The 17,830-nt window shown below is 43.6% G+C and overlaps 1 protein-coding gene across 2 annotated transcripts in view; it reads right to left on the bottom strand.

Moving 5' to 3' along the window:
- Positions 1–17,830, bottom strand: part of TASP1 (taspase 1) — a 231,985-nt gene that overhangs the window by 194,656 nt on the left and 19,499 nt on the right. For both annotated transcript variants that reach the window (XM_075338063.1, XM_075338064.1), the window contains exons 3-6: positions 11,105–11,278; positions 10,250–10,317; positions 2,986–3,054; positions 735–855 (exon numbers count right to left, since the gene is read on the bottom strand). In XM_075338063.1, the coding sequence (XP_075194178.1) occupies positions 735–855; positions 2,986–3,054; positions 10,250–10,317; positions 11,105–11,249 (403 nt within the window). In that variant the 5' untranslated portion in view covers positions 11,250–11,278. The remainder of the gene's footprint in view (positions 1–734; positions 856–2,985; positions 3,055–10,249; positions 10,318–11,104; positions 11,279–17,830) is intronic.

Raw genomic sequence — 17,830 nt, 5'->3', positions numbered from 1 at the left:
GAAAAATTGCTGATGAACTTTGAACCCGTCTAACTTCCTAACGGAAAAAAAATTTGTTTCGAAAATTGCTCTGGTGTAAAGTAGACAAATGGGAAATGTTATATAGTAACTATTTTGTGTGACATATCTCACAGATTTATGGGCATAAAATTTCAAATTTTGAAAATTGCAAAATTTTCAAAATTTTCGCCAAATTTCCAAAATTTTCACAAATAAACGCAAAAAATATCGGCCTAAATTTACCATTGACATGAAGTACAATATGTCACGAAAAAACAATCTCAGAATTGCCAGGATCCGTTGAAGCGTTCCAGAGTTATAACCTGTCAAAGTGACACTGGTCAGAAATGTAAAAAATGGCCAGGTCTTTAAGGTGAAAACAGGCTGGGGGCTGAAGGGGTTAATGTCCCCACTGGGGCTCACAATCTAAATTCCCTATCTGTATGTCTTTAAAGTGTAGGAGGAAACCGGAGTACCTAGAGGAAACCCACACAAACACATGGAGAATATACAAACTCCTTGCAGATGTTGTCCTTGGTGGGACTTGAACCCGGGACCCCAGCATTACAAAGTAACATCGCTAACCTATGAGCAGCCGTACTGCCCCATCTACAACACTGGGCACTGTAAATCTATAGAAATCTTTAAAGATAACATGAATTACAATCAATTTTGATGCTATTTCAATCTGTAACACCTTTCCAGATGATGCAAATAATTATCATGGATCGTACCACTCAAAGATCCAACTGCTCCGAAACTTAAAGACTTTCCATCCATGATACTGGCATCACATTCAATTTCTCCAAGTAGATTCAAATTTGAACCCATTCCAGCATTTGTAAATGGGGAATCCTACGTAAGGAAAAAAATAATCAAAATTAAAAAGTCTTATCATTCCATCACACTTAATATTTGAACATATAAGTTAAAAGGGAGTTTTCTAGGCAAAAAAAAACAAAACAGAAATCTGCTTTAAGTACCGTATTTTTCGAACTATAAGACGCACCGGACTATAAGACGCACCCTTGTTTTAGAGGAGGAAAAAATAGAAAAAAAAATAAAATTAAAATAAAAGAATGTGGCCATGACACACTGTTATTTTACTGCCGACAGTGTTACTGAGGTAATAATATCCCCAAATTCTGTCCTCATATCCCCCATTCTGGGTACCTTCAAGGTATATATGGCCCCCATCATGGAATATGTATGTTCCCCATCATTATATGTGTGATCCTCCAATGTGGTGTGTGTGTGTGTATATAGTTATAGTGTGTGTGTGTGTGTGTGTGTGTGTGTGTATATAGTTATATTTTGTGTGTGTGTGTGTATATATAGTTATATAGTGTGTGTGTGTGTATATATATATATAGTTATATAGTGTGTGTGTATATATATATAGTTATATAGTGTGTGTGTGTGTGTATATAGTTATATTGTGTGTGTGTATATAGTTATATACTGTGTGTGTGTGTGTGTGTGTGTGTGTGCGCGCGCGTGTGTATATAGTTATATACTGTGTGTGTGTGTATATAGTTATATAGAGTGTGAGTGTGTGTGTGTGTATATAGTTATATAGTGTGTCTGTGTATAGTTATATAGTGTGTCTGTGTATAGTTATATAGTGTGTCTGTGTATAGTTATATAGTGTGTGTGTGTGTGTGTGTGTGTGTACAGTAATGCCTTTATACTATATTATTTATTGCCTTACTTTTACTGATGTGCTGCTCAGCATGGAGGACCTGCAGTGATGTAATGAAGAGGCGGGCACTGTGCTGTTCTGTGCTGCTCTGGCCACCCCTCTGCATTACATCACTGTAGGTCCTTGTCAGCTGCGGGAGACTGTTTCTAGTGCAGAGGCAGGAGCAAAGTGAAAGTAATGTGAGCCCTCAGCACAGAGACTGCGGTCTGTGCTGTGAAGGTATGCCATGCTCTGGCCTGGACACTGCAGTGATGTGCAGTTCCCCCGGGCGAGACATGACTACAGCGTCCCCCTGCTCCTGCCTCCTAAACAGCGGTCACACCGTCTCCCAAGCCTCTGCAGGAAGCCAGGGGCTGGAGCTCCCACGTGTGACCGCTGTTTACATTAAACTATTGATTTGCTGCTCCTCACCCCCGCTGACTGCAGAGAGAGGTGGGCGGGGAGCAGCTAATGAATATTCACTTACTTTAAGCAGCGGGCACACGTGGTTTCTCCAGCCCCGGCTTCCTGTAGCAGCGACCCTCCCTGCCTCCTGTGATCCCACTCCATAACGCTGACTCCCCACAGCTCCCTATCCCGCAGCTTCAGACCATAAGACGCACCCCACACTTTCCTCCCAAATTTGGAGGAAAAAAAGTGCGTCTTATGGTCCGAAAAATACGGTAGCAAAATCATATAACTTGCTAATAAGTTTCAGTTAGGCCAGTATCCACAATCCTTTGTTACTGGCCTAATCACAGTCCTGGGATCCTTGCTTCTTTTCTTTAGCTGGACAAAAGACAGTGGTTCCAGCATGGTCACGTAACTGGAGCAATGTGTGACGGTGGATAGCTGGAGACTTTATTTTTAAAGCCAAGACAGCAAGAAAGATTGGCTCACCATACAGATCAATTATCCAAAACTTTATTCCATCACTTTAAAATGGTAAAAAAATCAGCAAATATTGATAAAAGCATTTTCCCTGATGCATTTCTAGAATAAAGCCCTTAGTTGTAGAATGTTTCTGCCAGAAACGCGTCAGATGAACATGTTTTTAACGTTTGTTGTGGATTTCCCATTTTAAAGGTGATGGAATATAGTTTTGGATTATTTGTTTTTTATCTTATGCTTATCCAGTCTTTATTTTTTGTACCAATTAATGTTGGTCAATGGATTTGGATTATTGCATGTAAAGATAGGAGCAACCATATTTTCTACTACTCGGTAAAGTATTTCAGATTTTTTCTTTGTGTGAAGTGTATAATACATAATCTCACATTTGTACAGTATATCATCACACATACCTCCAACTCCACCAAAGCCGCGGTAACGGCATCTGTGGCCAGATCACCAGCTTGTAGCTTTTCAATTGCCTGTATAATGAAGAGCAACAGATGAGCATGACAATCCGTAAAAGAATCAATTTGTAAAGACATATGATGAATTATGAGATGTTTTAATAGTTTGTCATATGGATTGTCATACTACTATAGTAGTGCCTCAAGTTATACAAAAAAGCAGACAATGGATATTGTATAAATAAGGGAGACAGATGCCTTTACCTAAAAACAAAAGATATTAAGATCCAAAGATTAGGAGGTTTAGGGACAATCAGACTCTGACCCCCGAGTATTAGGACTCAGAGTCTGATGCCACAATTAGTGACAGGCGGACCTGGACTATAAAAATCCAGATCCGCACGGTTTAAAAAGGTACCAGAGTGCCAGACCCAGGGCCGGAATTCTCAAAGAACTCTAGCTAATGATCCAGGTCCGGCATTCGGGAAATAAAAGAAAAAAATTAAGGAAAAATAAAGTGAAAAATAATAATCCTAAACCAATTTTTTTTCATTTATTTTTATACCATGATAGATCCACAGATCAGGTCTGTGATTGGAAGCAGTCAGACATGCTGTTACTCAGGGTGGAGGCGCGTATGACTACAATTATGGAACTATTATAATTTTGTTTCTCTCACTGAGAGCAATCAATCATTATAACTACAACCAATCACAGACACCGATGGGCGGGGAAAGCAGTGCATATGCATGAGCCTAATGAGCGGCCCCGGAAGTGAATGGGCGGCCGTGGGAGCAGTGTACAGCTGCGCCGAGCCTCGGTAACTATACTGCACCGAGCCTCGGTAACTATACTGCACCTGCTCCTATCCCCCTATCACTACCACTATTTTTAATAGCCAGATTCTGGTCCCCATAGACTAACATGGACACGGGCATCCAGCCAGATATCAGGGATCATTCCGGGCCGGATCTGGGTTTTTTTTTTGTTAAAGTCCAGTTAGTCTCGCTGATCCCGTATATCTGCGAGTTCACCCATCACTAGCCACAATACATCATGTTTACAGGTCGTTAAGACCCTACTAATCTGCCCTAACTAAAACCTTGATAGTACATTACAAAATGATTTGGATAAGATATCAGAATGGACAGACACTTGGAAAACAAGGTTCAACATTGATAAATGAGGTTTAACCATGAACAGGAAAACGACGTGGCTATTCTGGTTACAAGTAAGCTGAGCAGCAGCAGGTCTCTCATATAAAAAAAGGTTACAAAAGTTGGGCTTATTTAGCTTAGAAAAAGACATCTCAGATGAGATATGTGTATAAATACATGTTTGGTCAATACAAAAAACTGGCACACGATTAATTCCTTTCAAAGGATATACAAAGGACCAGGGGACACTTGCTACATATGGAAGAATGGCGATTCAAGCAGCTAAATAGGAAAGGATTCTTTACTGTTAGAGCAGTCAAACTATGGCTTGCCCTATCTCAAGATGTAGTAATGGCAGACACTATAACAGCTTTCAATGAAGGGCTGGATGACTTCCTCAGCAAAAAAATCATTAAGTTATAGATAATTTAGTGACAAAAAAATGTATAATGGTGGAGAAAGGTTGCATTTGATGGACCTCAGACTTTTTTTCAACCTATTTAACTATTTAATATATATATGAGGAGTGAGGGGCAGAGCGAGAAAACAGGCAGAGGAAGACACAAAGAGCACAATGAGTTTTCTTTTTAACAAGTCTTTTACCTCACATCAGAGCTGGATTCACATCTACACTTCTCAGTGCTGATGTATATTTTGCTCTATGCTGCGGCTGCTTCTTTTTTTTGCACTAGCTAAAGAACGAAGAGCATGAATCCGTCTCTGTGTGTTGTGCATAGTAGAGGTCAGCAGCCAGTCTCCTCCCATCAGCTCAGAATCAAATGCAAATGGAGTGAGATTCCAGAGGGAAAGCTGGTAGTCACAGATTGGCCAGAAGTCGTGTTATTTCTCATACGCATGATAGCTTAGTCTGGAAAGTAAACTTGCAAGTGCAGTTACCCTTTAAAAAGGTCGTCTCATCTTAAATGGGGAAGTACTGCAAAATTATTGTAAAAACAAGCGACTTTGTAATTTACCACAGACATAAATGGAGATTTTAAATTCTATAGTTTGCAGCTTGTTGCCTAGGTTACCAGCCAACCCTCCAGTCTATAGGAGGCGGACAGTATCTTAGGCAAGAAGTGCAGCGCTTACAAGCTCTTTCCTAGTCAGCATGTAAGTGCTGCTGTCATGCTAGGTAAGGGGAAGTACCAAGCGAGCGGCGAAAGGAAGGGGAAGGGGACCGCTGCGTCTAGAGAAGGGGAAGATGGTGACCCCTGACCAAACCTACAGCTGGTCCCTGGGGTTTCTCTCCACCCTAGATACGGTCCGCCCCTATGCGCCAAGCTGGATACCTGACCCTAGGTATCCCTAGTGCTGGGCCCCAAATAAGGAACGGATGGGATGATCTCTTCGTCAACCTGAATAAACGTTAAAAAAAAAGACACAAGGGGGACAAACGAGGGAAAATGCATGAACTACTGATTCATAGATGATACAGGCAGGAGTTCAGCGAGCATTAACAATGAAACTAAAGATGAGAACAAACCACCTGCTTGCAACCAGAGTGTGAATGAAGTGAATAATATCACCAGCACCAGTCCAGGGGAAAAGGGAGTATTTAAGCACCAAGAGAATACTGGTGATCAGCAGCTGGGTGGAAGGTGAGCTCCTGCTGGGTCCAAAAAGGGGATATATGAAAATGCAGCCTGAAAGCTACCTATTACAATGAATTCTGACAACAGGAACAATAGAAAGTCAGGGAGCATATTGCGCGGCCAAATGCTGTGACTTTCTATAGCCAGAAACCACATGCCCGTGACAGCTGCTCTGAAACTGGACGGATTGCTGAATCCAGCTAACTTCAATGCTCCTGTGCTGATGCAATGCTGCAGAGACAAAGCCGTCTCTGCAGAATGGGACAGAGTACAGTGCAGGACGATGACGCATGAAGCCAGGAGTCTGGGGAGAGGTGCGCTTTTGAAGATAGAAGATGGCAAAACTTCTTTAACATAGACATGTACAATTTAGTTTAAATTCTAATCAATAACAGGTACCTGGCACTGGGGGAAGTGCCGCTATCTATATAAGGCTGGATTCAAACGATCGTATGGCATCTAATGCGAGTGAATCAGTTGCAATATGCTAATGACCCTCGGTTCCCACTACGCTGCCAGAGTGAGTCGAGTGTCATGCAACTGTGATTCAATTCGGCGATCGGATTACAGCTGCGGAGGAATGAGAGGAAGCTCCAGAGGAGAGGGACTAATCATCCCATCTCCTCCATTGTCAGCTGATGCGATTATCACACTGCACTCAGATGTCATCCGAGTGCAGTCTGATGTTTCACTCGCACCCATAGACTTTTATAGGTGCGAGTGACACGGCTCTCACTGACAATCGCAGCATGCTGCGACCTTTCTCTCATCCAGAATCTAGATGAGAAAAAAGCTGACCATTTGCTCTCCCTCAATGAATAACGAAGGTCTGAGTGCAATGCAAATTTTTCTCGCATTGCACTTGTCCGAGTCATATGCTCATGTGAGTGTACCCTCAAACTCATGTGCAGAGTGGAATTTTCTTTTAGCAAGATATATAGAAGACAAAAATCATTGGGGGAAGAAAAAAAAGCATAAACTATTCCTGAGTAAGAATATCACATTTGGGAAACATTTGGACAAGCCGGCTTTGCATGCACGACTTCAGATTAATATACGTCTGGCATGTTAACATCTTGATTTTCGAGCCGTGATTCATCTTAAAGTTATCACAGAATTGGTATGGACGTGGGTGAAGCATGCCACCGCACGAAGGTCAAGCGCCTCACACGTTTGTGAGTAGGAACAGGAAATATTGCCTTAACAAAAAAACGTCCAGTCTAGTAAAAAGCGGTAACTCATAGCAAAATCCTTCCCCAGATCCTTATAAATATTCTCCCGAACGTCTCCGCTGCCATATCTGTCTCCTCATTTGCCAAGCTTACTTTTTAGCTGGCTTCTTAAACAAGGGAGAAATTCAGACGCTGCCCCGCTCGCACACACGCCAGCAGGAATCATTTCCTCTAAAATTACATTTCAGACCATGTGCTTGAGGTATTCAGCTCAAGTCAAAGGATGCATTTTTTTTCCCGGAGCCAAGTACAGACTAATGAAAATACAGGTTATGTAATAAAGATGCCGGTGTCAGGCAACGACTCCGGCAGAAAGTGGCCTTGGCTAGTGCAGTGAAGGGATCATTCCTTTCGGAGATGGAACCACATACTTTTCTGGTGTGTAACGCATTGGCATGTGCGTGCAATCTGAATTACAAAGAGTAAGTGAATTACACACATTTATGGAAAAAAGTATGCATTCTTTTACACATGACAACCTTATTTCCTCTCCTGCCGTGAAAAAAAAAAAAAAAAGTCAAAAAGGAAAAACTAAATGAATGTAATGTTTTGCTTGTAGGTATGAAACAGAAACAAAAAAATGGTCATCTGCCACAAATAAGAACCATTTGGACCACCTAGGAGGATGTCCTCCAGTTTCTTGGAAACTTGGGAGAACGTTTGTTTTGGGCAATCAGTTTTGACAAAGACCCCTGAACCATGTAGTGACTATGGAATGAGGATATAATTCCCAACTGCATCAATACAAGTCGCCAGAAGCATAAAATATAAAAATGCAATGGACAGGAAGCGCTAATAAAAAGGTAAAGTGGACCCCAAACACTCTAAAATAATAAACCGAGCAGGTCCTCACCCACCCTGTGCGAGCGCCCTCTCCCCTCCTCTGATCGGGTCTCTGTGTTTTGGCTGCAGTTGTGAAGTCACATCGACAGCGCGTAAACTGCTGGAGGCACAGCTTAGAATGAGCAGCTGTGCCGAGGAGAACAGCACGAGCCACCAAGCTCCAGCTCGGTGACATGAGCTGTTGTCGCAACGCCACAGCTGCAGCTAGCACACCGAGACCAGAGCAGTTGTGTGCAGGAAGCCGACGCTGAGACCAGGGACAGCGAGAAGATGCTGTCATTTAGGTATTTTTTCAGTGTTTGGGGTCCACGTTCCTGAAAGTGGAAAACCCCTTTAAGATGTTGTCCTAGATTTTTAAATATGCTAAGAGCTGTAACGGTATGTGCACACGTTGCGGATTTTGTTTCAGAAATTTCTGCATCTCCTAGCAGAAAAAGAAAAGCGCGTTATTTGCTGAATTTTCCATTCGCTTTTTTTTTTCCATGTGTTTTTCATGCATTTTTGTGAAAAGCTTCAAGAGGAACCTGAAGACCCATCTCTTCCAACAAGCCTACTACACCACTGCGCAACCAGCTCTGTCCTCACCTATTGTATCATCACCTATCCCCTGTAGACTGTGAGCCCTCGCGGGCAGGGTCCTCTCTCCTCCTGTACCAGTCTGTTTTGTATTGTTAATGATTGTTGTACTAGTTTTTATGTATACCCTTTTCAGTTGTAAAGCGCCATGGAATTAATGGCGCTATAATAAATAATAATCATAATTTCGGCTATGTGACCTCAATCTGGACATGCTGCATCCTCGACACAGAATGTCGTCTCCTGCAGGGCCGCAAGTGCCGTCCGCAGGAGACCGCAGCTGCTCGTGCCCACGATCAGGGTTCGGGCCACTGCAGACTTTCTCTATGTTCTCCATGCGGAGAACACTCGCGGCTCCATAAGGATAAATTGACACGCTGCAGCTCGGGAAGCCGCACCGCAGGTCAGTTTACGCTGCGGGCAAAACAAGCACAGTGGGCAGGAGATTTCTAGAAATCCCATCCACTGTGCTTGTATTGTACATTGCAGCATTTTGGAAGAAGCGATAACACACTGCGTCCAAAACGCTCTGAACCCTGATCGTGGGCTGAAAAAACGCTGCGGTATATTTTTTGCACAAAATCTGCAAAGGAAAAGTAAGCAACATATGCGCAGAAGTACATAATTCTCATTGACTTTGCTGGCATAAGGATAGGCAGGCAGTTTTGTAACAAAAATGCACCCAAAAATAATCAAAAAGGGCATAAAAAAAACGCAGTGTGCACACAGCCCTTAGAAATAAAGTACCCATTACTTCTGTGTGGTCCTCCAGCAGCACCGCTACTCTAACGGCCCCGTCACACACAGAGATAAATCTTTGGCAGATCTGTGGTTGCAGTGAAATCATGGCCATATTGTTGCTTTTGTACACAGCCACAAACCTGGCACTGACTGTCCACAATTTCACTGCAACCATAGATCTGCCGTAGATTTATCTGTGTGTGTGACAGGGCCTTAAGGCTATGTGCCCACGGGAGCTCGCACCCGCTGATATATCCGCAGGAATGTTCGCAGGTTTCCCGCAGCAGCTCCCCGAAATCCTGAGTTATACATAGCTGCGGGATTCCAGCGAAATAGCTGCGGAAAACCTGCGGACATTCATGCGACTTACCTGCTGAAGTTCCGGCCTCTATCTCCATGAATGCATGAATGACATGCATGAATGATATGCAGTTATGGGACACAGACACTCCCCCTGTCCCATAGGATAACATGGGGAGTGTCTGTACTTGCTGAAACCTGCGGATTTATCTAGAAAATCTAGATAAATCCGCACGTTTTCCGCGGCAAAATCCGCAGGTGCGAGCTCCTATGGGCGCATAGCCCAATAGTCTCCACCAGTAACAATTTATTTTACAGCAACATGCCACACATCTATATGACCGCTGCAGACAATACCTTACTTTAGCCATGATGCATGCATGCACAGCAGGAGACTGCTGAGGGCAGTGTGTGCTGTCATCGCTGCAGGGATGTGAACAAAGACTAATTGTGGACCCCTGGAGTGGTGACAGTGGAGAAGCAGGGCACTGAACAGGTGAGTATCAATTATTATATATATCTTAATATATTTCTTTCGACCCCGTATTAAGTTCAGAGGCGTTCTCACACCTCAAAGCTGTGCAAGGAAAAGCAGTGGCAATGTCGACTTGAGTCGGCCAGGACTGCAGGTCCATTGACTGTAAAAAAAAATTAAAAAAGGGGAAAGGGAACGTGTGCGCTAGACTGTCAGCAAATGAAAAGTAATGACAAGTCCCTGCAATATGCCATCACTGTAAAAACAGTCAATTGTGGCCAATACCACAAACTATAAAGCTTTCCCCATATTAATATTTTACTAGTACAACACACAACAATTCAGTCCTACCTTTTTACACGCACGTTTGCAGACATGTTTATATTCCTTGGCTTTGGATTCAGAGTGATATCCAGCACCTACAAATTGGCACACAAAAAAATTAAAAAAATAATGGAACAAAATAAATAGATAAAATATATTATGAATGGTCTGTCGTAGTAGCATTTTAATATATCTATAGCACTGTTCACACTAAAGTCATAGCACTTGCTTATAACAGAGCCAAGGCAGCTAAGACAATTATTCCCAAATGATTCCCAAAGACATGGTATTCTTGCAAAAAAAAAAATAGTTGGATAGAAAGAGAATTATTGGTCAACTAGTGGGGGGCAACTGTTGAGAAAACTACCATGCTCGGGTGCTCGGTCTTCGTAACGAACAGTTCTATACTCAGATGGGTGTGACTCATGTACAGAGTATAATGGAAGTCAATGGGGACTTTTTCCCCCAGAGGATTTCCCAAAAAAAAAAACACCTCAAGTCCCCCACTGACTTCTAATGTACAAGGTACTTACTTGAATCGTGTCCATTCAAGGATCCAACTGCTCGTTACAAGGATAAAGCACCTGAGTATGGTAGTGCGCGGTCATCACTAGTTCCGAGTACCAAGCACCCAAGCAAGGTAGTGATCGCTCATCACTAGTTACGGGTACAGAGCACCCGAGCATGGTAGTGCTCACTCATCACTAGTTATGAGGACCGAGCACCTGAGCATGGTAGTGCTCGCTCATCACTAGTTATAAGGACAGAGCACCTGAGCATGGTAGTGCTCGCTCATCACTACTGACTATAGTTAGACTGAGGTACTTATACTGTATTTATACTTGTCAATCATGACATTGCAGTGCATGGATTACCACTTACCTGCATGTACCAGCACAAACCCAGCTCGCTTTCCCTTCTGTATTGTACTCGAGTCCACTTCTTTGGTTGAGTCCGTCTCTTTTTTACTAGACACCTGAGATGATTTAGAAGGCAAAGGTTCTGATGTGCTTACAGCCTTCTCCATAATAGCACCACAAGGTTTTCATTGCTGTCCTGGAAAAAATGTATCCATTTAAAAAAAAAAAAAAAAAAAGAGAGAGAGCGAGAGAAAGTTAGAATAGTTAACTATATACTAGTAGCCACTAAGAAAAGTCTAACAGTCCCTACTCATCAAGATTGGCGTTTAGCATGCCAGTCATGATGAATACTGCGCTGATGAATTCCGTGCATATTGTAGCTCACGTGTGGCACCGCATGATATGTACTCCAGTCGGTGACTGGATTCAGTTACTGGTATAATTCAAGCTATAATTGATGCTGTAGACTGTGAGCCCTCGCGGGCAGGGTCCTCTCTCCTCCTTTACCAGTCTGTTTTATACTGTTAATGATTGTTGTATGTATACCCTCTTTCTCTTGTAAAGCGCCATGGACTAAATGGCGCTATAATAATAAATAATAATAATAATTATTTCATTTTAAAAAATGAGTTGCGCCAAGATTTGGCTACATTCAAGTAGTTTTATGTTGGATTTCTGGCTAAAACAGTTTGATAATTCAGGATCCAAGTCGAAAAATTTAGGAGCCAAATTATAATTTTGATAGAATTAGAATTTTTGCCACATTAAACTAAAAGAAAAAACATTATTACAAGTAATAAAGTTTACAGTCCTTATCAAAATGAAAGATGTTAATTTACGGTAGTTAAGCCACTTACTAGAAAAAGTATAATTACCCCCTTAAGTAATTTTTTTTTTTTTACTAAAGCCACAATTACAAACATTCAGCCCCTTACTGCTTCAGTAAACACGTAAAGAACCCAAATAGGAATAAGATTATAATATTTATGTTAGCCCCTGGCCCTATAGCATAAGAAACAGAAAAAGGAAAAATAAAAGAGGGAGAAAAGACAGCAGTGTGATCCAATGTCCACCAAACATATTCTGGGCCAGATAATAAACAAACTATTGGATATTCTCCACTAGCCAACAATACGTGCTTCTACTAAATGGCTCAAATGCATGCACATTAGCAAAACAGATTGTTTTGCATTATCTATATATATTTTACAGTGTTCAAGGCCTATGTGTACACAAGGACGAGAATTAGCCATATATCTCTATCTCCTAAAACAGACACCATACTAGATATTAATATCCAAAATGGAACTGAATATACAGTAAGGCTATGTTCACACAGGGCATTTTTTCATATTCATATATCTAATATATAAAGCTGAGTGTATGTGTGTGTATGTGTGTATGTATGTCCGCTAAAGGAATCTGCACCGTTGCATTTACAATCACGAAATTTTGCACAGACACCCCATGTGACTCAGGGAATGTCATAGACTATGTTTGGGTGGGAAAATGTAACTCCGTGCTTTACAGTTAGTTTCCAAAATCCTGCCTCCATTAATCTGAATGGACGTGGGAGATACGGGCTATTAATAGCAACTGTCAGTGGTTGCTATAAGAACAAAATAAACTGTTAGTATAAGAAGCCGATGTGTGAAGTATTATGATGTCGGTGATGAGACGGATAGAGACAGACAGAGACAGACGGGCAAAGAGACAGACGGGCAAAGAGACAGACGGGCAAAGAGACAGACGGGCAAAGAGACAGCCCTGGAAGGAGACAGCCGGGGAACAAGACAGACAGACAGAGACAAACAGACACAGAGAAAGAGAGAGACACAGGGATAGAGACACAGAGAGAGACAGACAGAGAGACTTATACAGACACACAGAGACAGACAGAAACTCGAAGAGAGATAGTTACTATCCCGGGCAACGCCCGGGTACTACAGCTAGTATTCATATATTTTTCTGCAGCAAAATCTCAGGTTTTGCCAGGAAATAACCTGTGGTTTTGAAGGTTTTGGGTTTTTTGCTGCGGTTTTACTCATTGATTTGTATGGGTAAAAAAACGTAAATCTGCTGTAAAATTGAGGCTAAAACACTGAAAGAATTGACATGCTCATTCTTTAAAAAATGCAGCAAAAACCAAGGTGGTAGACAAAACAGTCAGGAAAAAAGCGCAGGTGTTTGTGTGTGTGTACATGAGATTTCAGGAATCTCTTAGGCTTTGATGGGACTGTGAAGGCAGAGTTTTATTAGCATGGATTTGCATAAAACCAGGGCAAAACCCATGCTAAAAAAAGGCAGCAAAAACACCCTGTGTGAACATAGCCTAACTGGCAAAACATTAACACCTAGCAATGTCAAATAGATTACTCCTGACCACAGATGGTTGAAAACCTAAATAAGAAAACTGGGCCCTGCTCCTCAATGCCTAACCCTTACTGCCTTTAGTAATCCCTAAAATGGTCCAATAGGAGTGCAGTGTCTCAACCTTGAACATCTCAAGACAGAAGGTCTCAGTGTATGGGGCAGGAGTGATAAACTTCTGTGGATATTAGTTATGGATAGAGGTGAGTGGACCCATGGAAGTTCAGTTCGGCAAGTTCAGCCAGACTTCAGAAAAAGTTTGGTTCTGGACCTGGAGTTGACCTGAACCCCAATGGAAGTCACTAATTGAGCAGGCAGCCAGCCATAAACAGATCACTTTCGGGGAGGGTGGGTAGGCTTTTCCATTTATTTATTTTGTACACACTACATCCAATTATGCTGTTGTTATACGCAGTGCGAGCAGCTCAAATGCTGCAAATGGCTCGCACTGGGCTGAGCACCCAATGTACCAAAGCACAGTGATGCTCATGCAAGTGGTTTAAATATATAAATCATCCGAACTCCGACATTCATTTTTTTGTAAAGTCTGGACAAAGTCCTGGAATTTGTCAAATAAGAGTGAGAAGATAATTTGTTAAACACCTACTGATAGCTAAAGTGTCCTGTGGATGATGGTGTGTGTGTATATGTCTGTCTGTATCTATCTATCTATCTATCTATCTATCTATCTATCTATCTATCTATCTATCTATCTATCTATATATATATATATATATATATATATATATACACACACACACATACACACACACATATGGCATTTAATTACTTTTTTTAGATACAATTTGGCCATTTGTGAATAGAACCATTACATTTTCAGAGAAGGCAAGTTCATCTTCTCCTAGTCTTCCTCATCAGATGTGATAAGCAAAGATCACAAAAAACAGGTTTCTGTAGCTGCAGGCTCCTCTCCAAACACAAAGGTGTCTGAGCCCAACCTTCCTCAATTAGTGTCAAATACAGTAGCACAGGAGCTGGATGGAGAGCACACAGTTATTGTCTGCTGTGAAGCACACACTTTTACGTTTTTTGATTGAAACATTGGAGAAAACAGGATCCCCGAAGAAGGGTTAATGGGTAAATATTTTAATCTCAGTATCTCATTATGAAGAACTCTGCTTCTCTGAAGAACTTCTGGACTATGTACTTACTTTTTTGCTATAGAACATTCCCTATCACTGCCATTGTCACTGCTGGTCCCAAGTCCAAAAGTGAACTTTATCTGCCCTGACATGGCCATATGGGTACACGCTTACTGACTCAGGATCTATTAGAAGGCCATTACGAGGGCCATTACTCGTATAATCAAGTTCATCTTCCCCAACCAATCATAAGGTGATCCATCATAGTTGACTCACCTTGTATCCTAACCTTGATTATTGTCTGCCACCTGCCCTGGCCTTCTGACAGTTTTCTGTAGTAAATGAACTTCGCCTGCCAGTGGTGTAATTTGAATGTTTTGATCCCAAATGCAAAATTTCCAACTAAATCACCAGCAATCATGGGTCTTTAAAAGTTCTAGTCTTCTCATATAGGCTAAAAAGTACTTATTAGGCTCCTCTAACCTCAAAAGTCCAGGTGTGACTGTAACCCCTGAATCCTCTACAGCAGGGGTCGGGAACCTATGGCTCGCGAGCCAGATATGGCTCTTTTGATGGCCGTATCTGGCTCGCAGACAGGGCTCCTACCTGTCTATGGGAAGGATCAGGGCCGGCGCCAGCACCCGGCTACTCAGGGGGGCCCGGTGGCCGCGCTGTCACCGCCCCCCGCCGAGGATCGAGCTTTCAATTGCATCGGCATCGCAGGTGCCGATACAATTGAGAGCAATGATGAGGGAGTGAGCGGCGCGCTCTCTCTCTTATCATTCTCCCCGCTGTGACTGTCGGCGTTCTTCTGACAGCTCTGCAGCGAGTGCGGTGACGTCATCACTGCGCGCCTGCTGAGAGGTCAGCGAGCGACAGCAATGGACGATGCGCCGAGGAGACCGGATCAGCGGGGGAACGAGAAGTGAGCCGCCCCTCTACTGACACTGGGCTCCCCTGACTCACAGGCCGGCCACTACACAGCGGCACTAGTACACATAGGGGCCCGGCAGCCGCTCTGCGTCTATGTGTAGTGCTGCTGTGTAGTGGCCGAACTGTGAGTCAGGGGAGCCCAGTGTCAGTAGAGGGGGCCCCTGACCTGGAGAGGCCACCAGCCATGTCTGAGCTGCAGGAGTGCTCCTGACCTGCACAGCAGACGGAATCTCCATCCTGCAGGACCTGCGATGACGTCACGCCCATGTGACTGTGTGGGAGGAGACACAGGAGGCCGGGCAGAAAGCAAGAGAACTGAATCCTGAAGGAGATTTGGACACATGACTGGTAATAAGAAAAGAGGGGACATGAGGGTGAGGGGGGCTGCAGGGTGAGGGGCATATGAGGGCTGCAGACTGTGACAGAAGGATGTGAAGGGGTGCAGAGTGTTTGAGAGAGGTAAGTTGGGGTACAGGCAGGGTGAGATATGTGAGCAGGGTGTGTGAGATATGGGGGTGTATTGTGTGTGATATGGGGGTGCAGGCTGTATGGGAAGCAGGGTATGTGACATATGGGGGTGTAGTGTGTGAGATCTGGGGGGTGCAGGCTGAATGGGAAGCAGTGTGTGTGGGATATGGGGGGTGCAGGCCGTATGGGGAGCAGTGTGTGTGTGTGTGTGTGTGATATGGGGGGTGCAGGCTGTATGGGAAGCAGGGTGTGAGAGATATGGGGGTGTAGGCTGTATGGGAAGCAGGGTGTGTGAGATATGGGGGTGTAGCGTGTGTGATATGGGGGTGCAGGCTGTATGGGGAGCAGGGTATGCGACATATGGGGGTGTAGTGTGTAGGATATGGGGGGTGCAGGCTGTATGGGGAGCAGTGTGTGTGTGTGATATGGGGGGTGCAGGCTTTATGGGGAGAAGTGTGTGTGTGTGTGTGATATGGGGGGTGCAGGCTGTATGGGGAGCAGTGTGTGTGTGTGATATGGGGGAGTGCAGGCTGTATGGGAAGCAGGGTATGTGACATATGGGGGTGTAGTGTGTGAGATCTGGGGGGTGCAGGCTGTATGGGAAGCAGTGTGTGTGTGTGTGATATGGGGGGTGCAGGCCGTATGGGGAGCAGTGTGTGTGTGTGTGTGATATGGGGGGTGCAGGCTGTATGGGGAGCAGTGTGTGTGTGTGATATGGGGGGGTGCGGGCTGTATGGGAAGCAGGGTGTGTGAGATATGGGGGTGTAGTGTGTGTGATATGGGGGTGCAGGCTGTATGGGGAGCAGGGTATGCGACATATGGGGGTGTAGTGTGTGGGATATGGGGGGTGCAGGCTGTATGGGGAGCAGTGTGTGTGTGTGATATGGGGGGTGCAGGCTGTATGGGAAGCAGGGTGTCTGGGCCACTGACAGATACAATTGCTCCAGCGGTCACTTAGTACACAAAGGAGTGTTCCTCTCTGCTGCACTAAGCCACCGCTGGACCTAAACAATAATTCGCTGTAAAATAATAAAATAGATAATTGACATAACTGACAATGCATTGTGTGACATGTCCAATATTCCAGCTTCTTTCTTCTGCGAATGCCTCAAAGCTGGCATTCTCTCAACATCAGGTGGGAAGAATGCCAGCTTCCAGTCATGCGCAGGAAAAAGAAGAAGCCAGACTGCTGGACTGATGTCATGCATCGCAAGTTCACAGTGTAAGTTATTTATTTGATTTTTTTACTGCTAATTACCATTGTTTCAGTCCAGTTGTGGCTTTATACAGCAGGGAGGAGCATTCCTTGCTGTACTAAGTGAACATTGCAGCGATTGATCTGTCAATGGCCCTTTAAACATATCGTACGGCTCTCGCGGAATTATATTTCAAAATATGTGGCGTTTACGGCTCTCTTAGCCAAAAAGGTTCCTGACCCCTGCTCTACAGTTACACGCCTGCCACCTATCCATACTGCAAAGTTATTTAAATATGCTTCGTCGTTCTTATCTCAGAAGTACTTATTGGATTCAATCCATTGCCAGCTTTTGCTAAAGGAGACTACTTTGGAGGTTGTGCTGTGGGGAACCCATCCGTGAAGATTCTTGTACTGGGCTTAATGAGTGAAAAAGGGAATGGGGTATTTTGGTCTCCACACTTCAGTTTAGCCCCAAGACAAATCTGTTGAAGCCTAAAGGCCGCTTTACACGCTGCGACATCGCTCAAGCGATCTCGTTGGGATCACGGAATTGGTGACGCACATCCGGTCGCTTTAGCAATGCCGTTGCGTCTGACACCTATGAGCGATTTTTCATTGTTGCAAAATCGCTCATCGGTGACATGGGGGTCCATTCTCTAATATTGCTGCTGCTGCA

This window comes from Anomaloglossus baeobatrachus, chromosome 3 (assembly GCF_048569485.1).
Source record: "Anomaloglossus baeobatrachus isolate aAnoBae1 chromosome 3, aAnoBae1.hap1, whole genome shotgun sequence".
In the NCBI taxonomy this organism is placed as follows: domain Eukaryota; kingdom Metazoa; phylum Chordata; class Amphibia; order Anura; family Aromobatidae; genus Anomaloglossus; species Anomaloglossus baeobatrachus.
The sequence above is the reverse complement of the archived record's forward strand: the minus strand, read 5'-3'. Positions and strand labels throughout refer to the sequence as shown.